The 12,373-nt window shown below is 54.4% G+C and overlaps 1 protein-coding gene across 2 annotated transcripts in view; it reads left to right on the top strand.

Moving 5' to 3' along the window:
• PLXNA4 (plexin A4) overlaps positions 1 to 12,373 on the top strand; it is a 428,345-nt gene that overhangs the window by 402,558 nt on the left and 13,414 nt on the right. For both annotated transcript variants that reach the window (XM_041727610.1, XM_041727611.1), the window contains exons 26-30: positions 1,896 to 1,999; positions 2,527 to 2,626; positions 3,772 to 3,962; positions 4,803 to 4,972; positions 8,889 to 9,101. In XM_041727610.1, the coding sequence (XP_041583544.1) occupies positions 1,896 to 1,999; positions 2,527 to 2,626; positions 3,772 to 3,962; positions 4,803 to 4,972; positions 8,889 to 9,101 (778 nt within the window). The remainder of the gene's footprint in view (positions 1 to 1,895; positions 2,000 to 2,526; positions 2,627 to 3,771; positions 3,963 to 4,802; positions 4,973 to 8,888; positions 9,102 to 12,373) is intronic.

Below are 12,373 nucleotides of genomic sequence, written 5' to 3'. Positions count from 1 at the left end.
TATCCAGAGCTCTTCCCCTGCTTTTCCTCCAGCTCCCCCATCTGCTGGGCCCCCAAGTTGTCCCTGTACTTCCCCCCACCCCTAACACAGCCTCTGACTTAATGGCCCTGGTACCATCCACCAGGCAAGCTGGGGAGACCTCAGAGGCCTGGTCTGGTAAGGCCTGCTGTGGGGCTGGGATAAAGCATGCCACTGCCTTATTCCTTGACCACAGACTGGCCTCTACCACGAGTCAGACTGTGCAGCCTATCAGCTGAGTGACCTCTTTTCCCCTGCCACTCAGAAACACATGTGTCCATAAAATGAAAAGCAAGAGCAAAAACCACAACAAGTGAAGCATTGCCGACTAGGTGCCTCCATGGGGCATCTCCCTGTCAACGTCTCACCCTACCCTCCCCAAGGCCCAGATCGGTGTGATCGACTCCCAGCCTGCCATTCGCAGGACTGAATGGTCGGTAGTCTCCGTGGACCCACTGAAGCCCCTCAGCTCCAGTGAGCATGCGTGGTACCCTCATATTCACATTCCTGGGATGGCCCACACTACATGAGGCTTTAAGCCAGGCAGCAGGCGAGCCCAGGAACTGGAGCAGGGACTGGGGCATTATGAGCCTCTCTGCTGCTCCTAAGGGCAGGCAGCTCCCCTCCTGGGCCTGTTTTCCATCAATAGCACCGGCCATGCCGAGGGCACCAAGCAGGGAGGGGTCCCCACTCTCTGTGCCGGTGACGTGGTCAGCTGGAGACCCAAGCTCAGCCTTAGCAGGAAAGAACAGTGTGGGTAGGGGTCGATTCTGAATCGAGTTCCTGGAGGCCATAGGAAAATACACCCTGGGGTCAGGCAAGAATGTCGGGTGACTCCTGCCAGGACCCAGCTGTGCTCTGTGAGTCCCAGGGCTCTTGCACAGCTCAGAAGTATTGGTGTCTGTGTGGCGCTGAGCGGGGCTGTGACCGCCTGGAAGACAGATTCGTGGCTTCCTGGCTGGAACACATGGGAATGCATTTGAATTTAAAAGGCTGTTTTTCTTTTCTGGTGTGTGCATGTGAACATATGTGCGTGTGTGGGTGCGCATGCCTGGCACGCACCTGGGTTTCCATGTGCGTACATTTCAGGACTGGAGCGTGTGCTTCTTCATCTCCATGTGATTTGTACCATGGGTGGTGACGGCAATTTGGTTGATGAGAAGCAGTCTCCTGCTTCCCCATGTGGTATCCACCCAAGAGCCCGTGCGTTGGTATTTGGGCCCATGGGGAGAATGCATAGAAGCGTGTACCTATAGTGTCAAATAATCAGGTGCTGGATGGATCACCAAGATGCTGCTATTCACACGGCCTCTGTGGGGATGGCGCTGTTCCTGGGCACAGGAACGGGTTTTGCTGGCCTCTGTACACACATTCACCCAGCTTCCCTGCCAAGGGTGACTAACCTGCTGGCTTTTGGGTGCAGGACACACCCCAGGAACAGGACCAGGGTGCACAGAGACTGAACCTGCAGCCTGGGTCTCGTTAGCTCCAAGACCTTGCAATCAAGCAAAGGAGCCCGTGGTGGTGACGATGCCGCCTGGCATCTGCTCAGCGCTTTCTTAAGTGCCTCGGCCCGCCTTGTTCATTCAGCCAGTACTTACTCAGCACCTGCTCACAGATGTGGCCACTCACGGCGGCAGGCGGGCAGGGGAGGATAGCTGATGTTACCCGTCTTGTGTCCCTGAGTTTGGTGGGATGAGAACCAGAGCTAGAACTCAGGGCCCTTCTGCACGGAGAGCTTCTCACCCCTCCTCAGGGAGGGTCTATCCAGGGATGCATGCTCCACGTGGTACAGTGCAGCTGCCCACCCCGGGCCCCTGGGATCCCTGCAGGAGGGGCTCAAGGGCCTCTCTCAGACGCAACTGCTCTCCCTACAGAATGGCGACAAGGAAGCGGGGCCAGGATGATCCTGCAGGATGAAGACATTACCACCAAAATTGAGAATGACTGGAAGAGACTGAACACACTGGCCCATTACCAGGTGGGGTGACTGTGCAGGAGGGGTGGGGCTCGCTCAGCTGCGGTGGCCTCCAAAGCTCAGACCTCTCGCACCCAGAGAGGCTGGACACCACGCTGTGCACCCACCTCTCCCCCAGCACTTCTGACTCCCTTGGCCACCCAGGGAAGCCTGACATCCCCCAGCCAGGAAACCTTGACCTCTTTGAGATAGGACACTAACATGCGTGCCGCCCGCAGGGTGTGGGCAAATCCCCAAGAAAAGGCCCTTTGTTGGATGATCCCTGGGGCATAGTCCAGGTGCCCTCTCAGGGAATCATCAGGATGGAGGGTGCTGCTGAGTGAGAAGTTCTTGCCACAGTTGCTCCAAGAAAGAGCTACAGCATAAGATGCTACTCAGCCGTCGGGTCTGTCTTGTTTTTTCAAAGCACAGCTGACCACCTCCAAAGTCCCCCCATCTTCTGTGAGGCACTGACTGCCCCTGAGGTCCAGCTTATCTCCTGGGGTGACAGACTTTCTGTACCCAGGCTCTGAGAAGACTTCTCCCTGCAGGTGCCAGATGGTTCTGTGGTGGCCTTAGTGTCCAAGCAGGTGACAGCCTATAATGCAGTGAACAACTCCACAGTCTCCAGGACCTCGGCGAGTAAATATGGTGAGTTCTCCCAGTCGGCCTGGGGAGGAGAGAATGCCCGAGCTTGCGGAGGCAACTATCACGAGGGCAGCCCTGTTGAAAGGCAGCAGACCCCTGGGTGGGAGTCGGGGGGCTGACTGTCTCTGGGGAGAGCCCGAGTGGGGAGGGGTCTCCACATCTGGAACTCTGCGCAGGAATTGAGGACTTTCATCCTTGACAAACAAGAAGGAAATCTAACCTTCATGAGCAGCTTACACTCTACGTGATGCTTTCACTTTTGTGATATTCATTATCACACATCCTGTTCATAACAATCAGTGAATTAAATAATTATTATTTCCCCCTATTATGCAGATTAGCAAATTATAACTCAGATGCAGAGACTCTAAGTGATGGGTAAAGGTCACACTGTCACGAGGCAGTTGAGGGAAGGTGCAGACCCAGGTCTCCGGCTCCGTGGTATGGGACAGGGGGAGAAGGTACTGGAAGGGGCTGGGAGCCCTGGGGCAGCCCTACTCCGCCTCCACCTGTGTGCTTTGGGGCCAGCTGCCTGACGGCTGCAAGACCTGGTCCTACCAGCAAAACAGCAAATGAAAAAGTTACTGACTTCACAGAATCAGTGTGGGAAATAAGTAGAAGAAAACACGGTGGCACCTGCACACAGTAGGGCCTTCGCCTTTTCTGCACCACACTCTTTCCACCACACCCCGCATGTCAGCCAGCAAGTGGGAAGGGCTGGCCCAGGCCGGACAGCAGGATCGGGGGAAGCAGGTGACAGGGCCGTGGCTCAGCCGGTGCACAGTCATGAAGGCAACGGGCTACCCACTCCTTAACAGTCTACCCAGAACACATCCTGAACCATCACCTCAGAACTCTTTCAAGGAACACACTAACAAGGGACAGGCTTATATTTTTAGAAATTGAATAATTTAGGGCTGGAGAGATGCAGGTCCAGGAGGGCGAGAGATCTCAGTGGCACGGAGAGCTTCCTGGAGGTGGCAGGCAAAGCATCCCAGTTTCAGGGAACGTTGCTTGCAAGACACACAGTCAATAGCACCCGCACGCTGTAGGAAGGATCACACAGCCTTGGCCATGGCTGGAAGGGTGGGGGGCTGGCGTGTTGGGTAACTACAGGCCTCACCCAGGCGGGGTCACTGCATTGGCAGAGAACATGATCCGGTACACGGGCAGTCCCGACAGTCTCCGCTCGCGCACACCCATGATCACCCCCGACCTGGAGAGCGGAGTCAAGATGTGGCACCTGGTGAAGAACCACGAGCATGGGGACCAGAAGGAGGGTGACCGGGGGAGCAAGATGGTGTCTGAAATCTATCTGACGCGTCTACTGGCCACTAAGGTAGGGGACCTCAGGCAGGGCCGGGGGCAGGTGTGGGGTACGGGGAGGAACTTCATCAGAGCCGGCAGGTACCTGACGTTTGTGCCAGGACCCCTCTGTTAGCCACCCAGCACCGGCACTCTTCGTCAGAACCTCAGAATCCTTCTCGACCCAGTGCTCCAGGCAAACCCCACCCGGGCATCACGGTTGGCATGTAGTCTGAGGCTTTGTCCCCGCCCTTCTCCGAACCCGTTCTCAAATATAGAGACATGAGGTACATCTGTTCACGCTCCTCTGCCGTGCCCCCACGAAAGGATGACCCCCTCTCTAGGGCATCATATTCAATCTCTAGCGAGGGGCAACTGGGACCCCAGCAGTGGCTTTCCAGGCGCTACCTCCAATCCTGGGGACACTGTGTGCCTGCAGCTGTCTCTCTGCCGTGGGGCTGGCCCCCCGCCTGCTCCCTGCAGAGCCAAGGGAGTACCTGTTCCTTAGCCAGAATGCTAAACAAAACCAGCAGATCGTGCTTGTCTGCTCTGACCGAGGGAGCTGTTCATTAGCATTTGTGAAAGGTGCTAAAATAACACCACCCAAGGGCGTCAAACCAAACCGTGTTGTTGGCAGAGGAAGGCTTACGTAGGTCCAGTCTTGGTGCTCCGTCTATTTTTGCATGCGCTGGGGAGGTTTAGGGAAACAGATGAAGATGGTGGGGGACTGCCGGCGCGTGCACTCACCCGGTTCCCCCAGGGGCCGCAGGCCTCCCTTCCCCTCTCCGGGGCTGCTAAAACCCGTCCTGGGCCTCGGCCTGGCCCGGAGCTCCCTGGGCGGAGCTGTGCCTGAGCTGGCTGCCCTCGCCCGCAGGGCACGCTGCAGAAGTTTGTGGATGACCTCTTTGAGACCATCTTCAGCACGGCGCACCGGGGCTCGGCCCTGCCCCTGGCCATCAAGTACATGTTCGACTTCCTGGACGAGCAAGCGGACAAGCACGGCATCCACGACCCGCACGTCCGCCACACCTGGAAGAGCAACTGGTGAGCGGGGCCGAGGCCCCCCACTTCTTCCACGGGGACCCCTCGGAGAGGGCTCTGTCACCCAGCCTCCCCACCCTCTCCTACCTCCGTGCTCCCTTCCTCCCTCACTTCCCTCTACCCAAGCCTCCTTCTTTTCTATCAGCCAACCAGTTAAGAAATATTGACCTAACCGGGTGAGCAAAAATTAACATGCTGAACGTTGCCACCAGGTCCCTGTCACGTCCAGGTCCGCCCAGCCCCGCGTGCCTGACGCCGAGTGCACAGACAGCATCAGGCTGGGCCCCAGGCACGTGGGTGATGGACAGGCAGGTCGCTGTTCGGACAAGGAGGCTGGTGCGATGGTAAAGGGTGCACGTGGGCAGCTGATCTGAGAGGTCGGCATCTAATGGTGACTCTCCAGGACAGCTGTGACCTACGAGGCATCTAGGTCAACAAAAAGGTATTTCTGTTCTATTAGAGAAGCAATGGTCTTCCCTTTCCCCCAGACATGTCTTCCACACTCCCTTTGGGAGGCCAGGGACGTGGCCTTCGGAGCAACTCTGCAGAGTCATGCTACAAGGATGGGCAGGATCCGATGCCATCCTAGCCAGAGTTGTTTCTGCTTCATCTATCTCAGAGACAGAGGGATCCTCTGAGCCCTGACATCCCAGCCGTCCCCACTGTGGTCCCTCCATCTGTCCTTTAACACATGTGCCCCTTCCCTTCCTGTGTGTACTCTGGGTTTCCGTCTGCAACGGCAAGGTCAGACATCAGTATTCAGTGCCTGGTGTGGAACCTTGCACAGCGCCATGGCTCAATAAATATTGATGATGATGTAGGGCCCAGGTGGTCTCTACGTGAGGGCTCTACCTCAGGCAAGGCTGGCTTATATTTAGTGCCATGCATTCCAGAATCGCCTCCCTGTAGCTTTTAAACAGCCCCTGTCCCAGGTGGTTCTTCCCTAGAACATTCTTCCAAGGCAGTGCAAACCTGCTGCCTGGCACCTGCCAGCTTTGAGGACGGCCCTGGAGCTAGGGCACAGCCAGGCACCCCAACAGCCAGCCCGGAGCCACAGACCAAACACAGATGACAGCAGGAGTCAGAAGTGGCACTAAAACCTATTTCATGTCATCTCCTTTGGTTTCTCATCTCTTCCACCTGAGGATTAGTGCTGTCTCTGCCGAAATTGGAAAGGTGGGCAGGAAGAGAAGTTTGGACCATAGCACCAAAGGGCTGGGTGTGCTCCCACATTAACTCTGGGTGAAAGAAGGTCTTCCCCCGCGGGCTTCTTGCAACCCTTTTTGAAATAAGACTCCCAGAGTCTGGATCCGCCATCTAGCGCAGCAGGAATGCTGGGTGAAGCCTCTTCCCAGGCCCGATGTGTCCTGGTGCCCGCCTCGGGCTAGGATGCCCATCCTTTCAGCGTGCCTCTGCAGGCTCTTCTGAGGCCCGTGTCCCTGGCCTGCCCAAATCTGCTTCTCTCTGCCAGCGAGTCTTCCTTACTTACCACCTGGTCTGATTGTGAACCGCCTTCGCAACACAAGACATGCTCGGACCAGCCTGGCTCTTGGTTCTGGCTGGGGAGAGGTGATATTTCCAAAACCCCCCTACCTGCCCTCATAGCCCATTACAAGCAGACCCCCTGAGGTGGTGTCTGAACCGTTTGCTTTCAGCCCATTCCTCCTTCTAGAGGAAGACCCCCGCCGAGGAAGACCCCTGCCAAGGATTCCCTAACGCCCCTGGCACCAGCTCTTCCCAATACTCTGCTGTCCTCATCAGGAACTCCAGGGCAGTGCTGGAGTCAGCAGTACCAGGCCCGAGTTCTTGCACCAAAGGACACGCTCCCTCTGACCCTGCTTGCTGCCCAGGCGAGAAGCAGTTGGTCTGGGAATTATGAGATCTGCATCCTGACTTAGAGCTCCTTGTCCCTAAGTGGAAAAAAAAAAGAAAAGATTACTTCTCTATTCCTGGCCAAAGCTGTAACTCACCTTGCCCCCCACTCCCCTGCCCCCCTTCCTCTACACTCTCCTACCTTTTCTCTTTGAAATAAACCTGCTGCTCATTTAGCCTGAGTGGCTGCAATCAACCAGAGATTAGTGCCACCACTAATGTTAATAATATGCTAATATTTCATTAGAGGCAGGAGCCTCGGTGAGGTGCCCTGGCTTCCCTGTTTGATTTGCCTGTCAGCACAACTGGCTTAAATAGGGGGAGTGTTGGGAGAGACAGCGGGGGCGGAGCAGACAGGGACTCCCTGTGTCCCTCTTCTGGGTGGGACTTCCAGAAACAGGAAGGTGTGGACAGGCATGGGAGTCCTTCCTCCAGAGCTCTGACCCTAGATGTCGTGGGCTCCACGGGCAGCTACAGTGACCTTGACTTTCACTGTGTGTCACGATTTTCTGTGTCATCCCTTGATTTCCTGTTCTGCACTTCCCGGGATGAGACAAGCACCACCTGACCTTGCCAGATCTCGGCACTGCCTGCCCGAGTGCCAACGGCGCATGCTGTGGGAACAGAACACTTGTGGATTGATGGGCAGTCTTGAACAAGAGGTCTTTCTATATTTTAGCATTTGTCATATAAGAGGTACTGGCTGTTAGTGGAGACAGCAGATAGAAATATTGTACTTGCTGTCCTGAAGGAAGTAGCTTGAAGGGTTGGCGTTCTAAGAGGCAAGCCAAACGCACATGAGCCCTGTCACTACCACCAGCAGTTGGAACAGCAACCAAAATCCTAAAATGTCAGGGCCAAAGGCAAGAGGTGAGCTGGTAGGAGCAGAGGGAGGGAAACAAGCAATCCCTTGCTCAATGCCACCCTGCTTCCTAAGCTGCATCTCAGTGGGCTGCATGGACCCACGGGGTGGGAGAGCCGGCAGTCTGGCCCGAGGCAGCAGGTGGGCACATTTCTCCCGATGCCCCAGGACCCTTTCTGGCAACACAGACAGGGCCTTGCAGTTATCAGACCACACTGCATTGTTTTTTCTGTTTGTCTTGGTTTAGCTGATTCCCCTCGCACATCCTCCAGGCCTCCTCCAGCTAGGGAACACCTGTGAGTCTTTAAAACTCAAGACCATCAAGTGTCCTTCCCTCTGTGAAGACTTTTTGGACCCTCCTCTCGGGGTGGCCTGGATGACATCTCCGCGTGCCCCACATCAGACCCTGAATATCCTTGGGTTCCAGCACTTATCAATCCCAGAGCACATACTCTATGGCGTGTCTAATGCCCCCCCAACCCACCAGAACACAGGCTTCTTGAGGGCTGTGTCTTATTCACACTGTAGCCACAGGTGCTAGCATAGTTCCGGATATGCAGTAGGTGCTAAGTGCAAGGGGTATACAGTAGGTGCTAAGTGCAAGGAAGACCGAGGGGGAGGGGGAACACCAGGGGGCAACTGACAGCCTGTCATGTGGGTCTCTAAGGCCAGCTCTGAGAGGAGAAATCAGTTAGCTACTCTAAAGGGCTCAGCCCCAGGACCTTCATTGTGTAGGATGGAGCTGATACCACCAGCCAGGGGGCAAGGAAGTGCTTCCTTCCAAGTCATACAGTGAGATGCAGAGAATAAGATACAAAGCCTATATTCCAGGTTATTCTTTAAGGTTTGCCAACCAGATGTGCCTTGTGTCCAGCATAGGGGGCAGACAGTGGAATAGTCTGGAATCCCACTTTGGGGAACCCGTCCTGGCCACCTCTGAGCCCAAAGCCTGGTCCCATCAGGCAAGGTGGTAGTCCCGTGGTGTAGGCCGGGCATCAAGCCCTCTCCGGAGCCCATGGTTCAACCTTGCTGATCCTCAGTTTCCTGGAAGGCAAGTTGGCTGCATAGGCTTTGATTAAGGATGGTTGGTGCCCAGCCTTTTCTCTTTTCCTGGAGAACTCTCCAGACTACACCACAGAGCCCTGCCCTATCTTCTCTGACTGCCTGCCTCTTCCCTCCACACAGCCTGCCACTGCGGTTTTGGGTTAACATGATCAAGAACCCTCAGTTTGTGTTTGACATCCACAAGAACAGCATCACGGACGCCTGCCTCTCCGTGGTGGCCCAGACCTTCATGGACTCCTGCTCCACGTCAGAGCACCGGCTGGGCAAGGACTCCCCCTCCAACAAGCTGCTCTATGCCAAGGACATCCCCAGCTACAAGAACTGGGTGGAGAGGTGAGTGCTAAGCCCCGGAGCCACAGTAGGGCCCCTTGCTGCAGCAAACAACTGCTCTCCATGAGGGCTCCCCTCCCCAGTGGGTGGAGACAACAGATAGAAATATTGTACTTGCTGTCCTGAAGGAAGTAGCTCGAAGGGTTGGCATTCTAAGAGGCAAGCCAAATGCACATGAGCCCTGTCACTACCACCAGCAGTTGGAACAGCAACCAAAACCCTAAAATGTCAGGGCCAAAAGCAGGAGGTAAGCTGGTAGGAGCAGAGGGAGGATCAGTCACAAAGCCTGATCCTGCAATTGCAATGCCCACACCTCATTGTCCCCAGTGGCACTGTCAGCTAAAGCAAGACCCCGGGGAACCTGGCTGGAAGTTACCACTGGGTTCTGCTTCCCTGCCTGGAGGGCCCCAGCCCTTCGAGGCTGAAACGCCTTCAGGCCCAGGAAGGAAATCAAGTCGCTGCTCTGATCCCCACCCAAACAAAATAAAACATACAAACAAATCTTCAAGGGACCAAATAACATCTTGGCACAGAAAATCTGGAGTCTTCTAACCTGTCTGCCCCTGTCCACGTCAAGTGGGGATGTCGTTCTCACTCTGACGCTTCTCCCGGCCCCAGTCCCTTGAGCCCTCCAAGACGACCTCTTAATGCCCTGCACCCTGTAGTGCTTTCTCGGCCATCGTAGCCCTGACCTAATCGCTGTCTTACGCAGTGTCCTGTGCTTGCAGGGCCGCCCGTAAGCTGGGGAGCCCGTCTTCCTGCAAGGCTAACTTGTGGTAAAGAACATCAGTGGCTTGTCTGGGCCAATCAGCTCCACATACCAAGCACCTGAGCTAGGCAACCAGCCAAAGCTTTATTTATTTATTCATCACAGTAGCCCTGGAATATAAGAGGACAGGATTATAACCTCATTTTCTGCCCATGAGAGTGAAGAAATACACATTCAGAATGGCTAAGTAATCAGCCCATGATGACTTCAGTGGTCAAGATAAGAGTTGATCCCAAATTTGGGTGACGCCTACATCACTTTTCTACTATTTATGATACTTTAAGACTTGGCCTCTACCAAGCTATATGGTGCCTCTGTGTGAATTAAGGCAGGTGCCCTTTCCTAGAGAAGGGTGTAAGCACAGGCCAGGGTGCATGGTTTATTGAGGGATGGACTGGTTGTCACCCCTTTGTGCAGTGAACAATGCACAATTCCACATGGCAGTCTTGATTTTAGAGTCCCTTTCTCTTTTTATCATAGAGCCTAAAACTAGGAAACCCAGACGGAAGCTGTTTTGAGGCCTTTTTTTTTTTTTTTTTGAGGCCTTTTTTTTTTTTAATGAGTAAAAGATGCCAAAAATTGTTCTTGTCTTAGTAACTGAAGACAAAATGAAGAGTATCATTTCACCCATAGCAAAGAGACAATCTCCATACTTCATACTTGAAAACTGCCTTCCCTTGTAAAGAGCTGGAATAACTAAGAGGGCATGGAGTCCTGGCCACCTCAGTAATATAATTCTGCTAACAAGGGTTGAATTTTATTCTTTGAGATCCTCCCCACCCCTTCCTGCTGATGCGTGTAGTGGGCATCGGTGTTGGCCAACCGAGAGAGAGAGAGAGAGAGAGAGAGAGAGAGAGCTCCTGTCCTTGTATTTATGTCTGAGTCATGAGGAGAGGCTCTCACCTCCACAGAGATGGTGGCTCATTCTTCTGACAATAGAGCTGCCAGAAACAGGATTAGCCCTCCTGTGTGGTCAATGGCTCTTCAGCAAAGAGAGAGGGGGAAAAGGTGGCAGCAAGGCCAGATTATCCGGGCACTGGTGTGGCATCACTGTGCTGGGACCTCAGGTCGGGGGCAAAGAATCAGGGACGTGGCGGGCGGGGGGCATTGCTGAAGCATCTGCAGAGGGGACACTCCCCAGAACACAGTTTGCCAGTCAAGGATGAGAGTAATGCATGCGCAGGGCTAATGGCCTTCCTGCCGCCCGGTGCTAAATGAAATCTGTGCCACGCAGCTGCTACGGGTCATGAGGAACCCCAGTCCATTTGGTTATTTTTAGGAGTGGCTCGATGGTTTCCATTTCTTATCCTGCCAGTTTCTTAGCAACCAGTGGCACTCTAGGGAGAGTCATCTTTCACTAGCCTAAGATCCCACCCAACACTTTCTCCTCCCATTCTGGGACGAGGTAAAGAGACAGGGGGGTTAGGAGACAGTGTGGACTGGTCTGGAGATCAAGTCTAGAGTGCTTCTTCACTTGGTGATGGATGGATCAATTCTGCTGTCGCTGCCTGAGGAACCTGGCCCCCGAGTTTGTCTGCTTGTTGGAAAGTGCAGCCCAGAAGCACAGAACTCAATCACCATCCACTGTGAGCCTGGTCTCCCACCTCAGCCTACCCAGGGCACCAGCAGCCTGCAGGTCAGAAGAATGTCATTAGAACCCAACCTCTTATGGCCAGGGCCTACTCGCTGGTAATGTCACTGCCTGAGCCTACAGACAGCCCACACAGGACTCAGGCTTAGTGACTCGCTGTAGGAGACTGCACCCTGCATGCATCACAGCTGAGAAAGAGGATTTACCCTGGCTGGTCCCCTCTCTCGAGCAGGGGGAAAAGCACCTGGATTCTGGAGACCTCACTAACTCTGTCGGTTGAACCGCCTAGATCATTCTATCACACCTATGCTGGCTTGTATCTCCTAGAAGTTCTTCATCTACCCACACTCCCCCAAACCAGTCCTCCCATCCCATTCTTCCTCCCACCCTCCTATTTCATCCTCCCTTCCATCCTCCCATCCCATTCCTGCCTCCAAATACCTTTTAGTGCTAATGGTCAGCAGCTCTACTGCAGACTCCCAGTCTCTGCTGCCTCTCTACAAGTATTCGGGTCTTTGCTTATGGCCACACCCAGAGAAAGGGAGCAGGATGTCTAGGTCCCCAGCAGCAAGCAACTACTACACTCATAGAGCAGAACTCAGTGATGTTGTCACCATGAACAGCCCAGTGTGTCGTGACCAGTCGTAGTTCTTGCATCATTAGCAAGAGCCATACAATTATCGTGTTAAGTAGGGGTTTCCTCTCATTTTAAATTGGTAGAGCCTCAAGGTTATTCCTATGGCGGCATTAGCCTCTCTCACCTGCACTCAAGGCTTTCCAGGTAGGAATGAGTAGAGTGGAATCACACTTGACCTGCTCAGAACTGGACTGGGCTGTGCCACACATCAGAATATCATCTGTCACCTGTGTCACAGCATAAAAAAAGGTTAAGAGGGATCCCTGGGTGGCGCAGCG

The sequence above is a fragment of the Vulpes lagopus genome, chromosome 13, assembly GCF_018345385.1.
Source record: "Vulpes lagopus strain Blue_001 chromosome 13, ASM1834538v1, whole genome shotgun sequence".
Taxonomy (NCBI): domain Eukaryota; kingdom Metazoa; phylum Chordata; class Mammalia; order Carnivora; family Canidae; genus Vulpes; species Vulpes lagopus.
The sequence above is the reverse complement of the archived record's forward strand: the minus strand, read 5'-3'. Positions and strand labels throughout refer to the sequence as shown.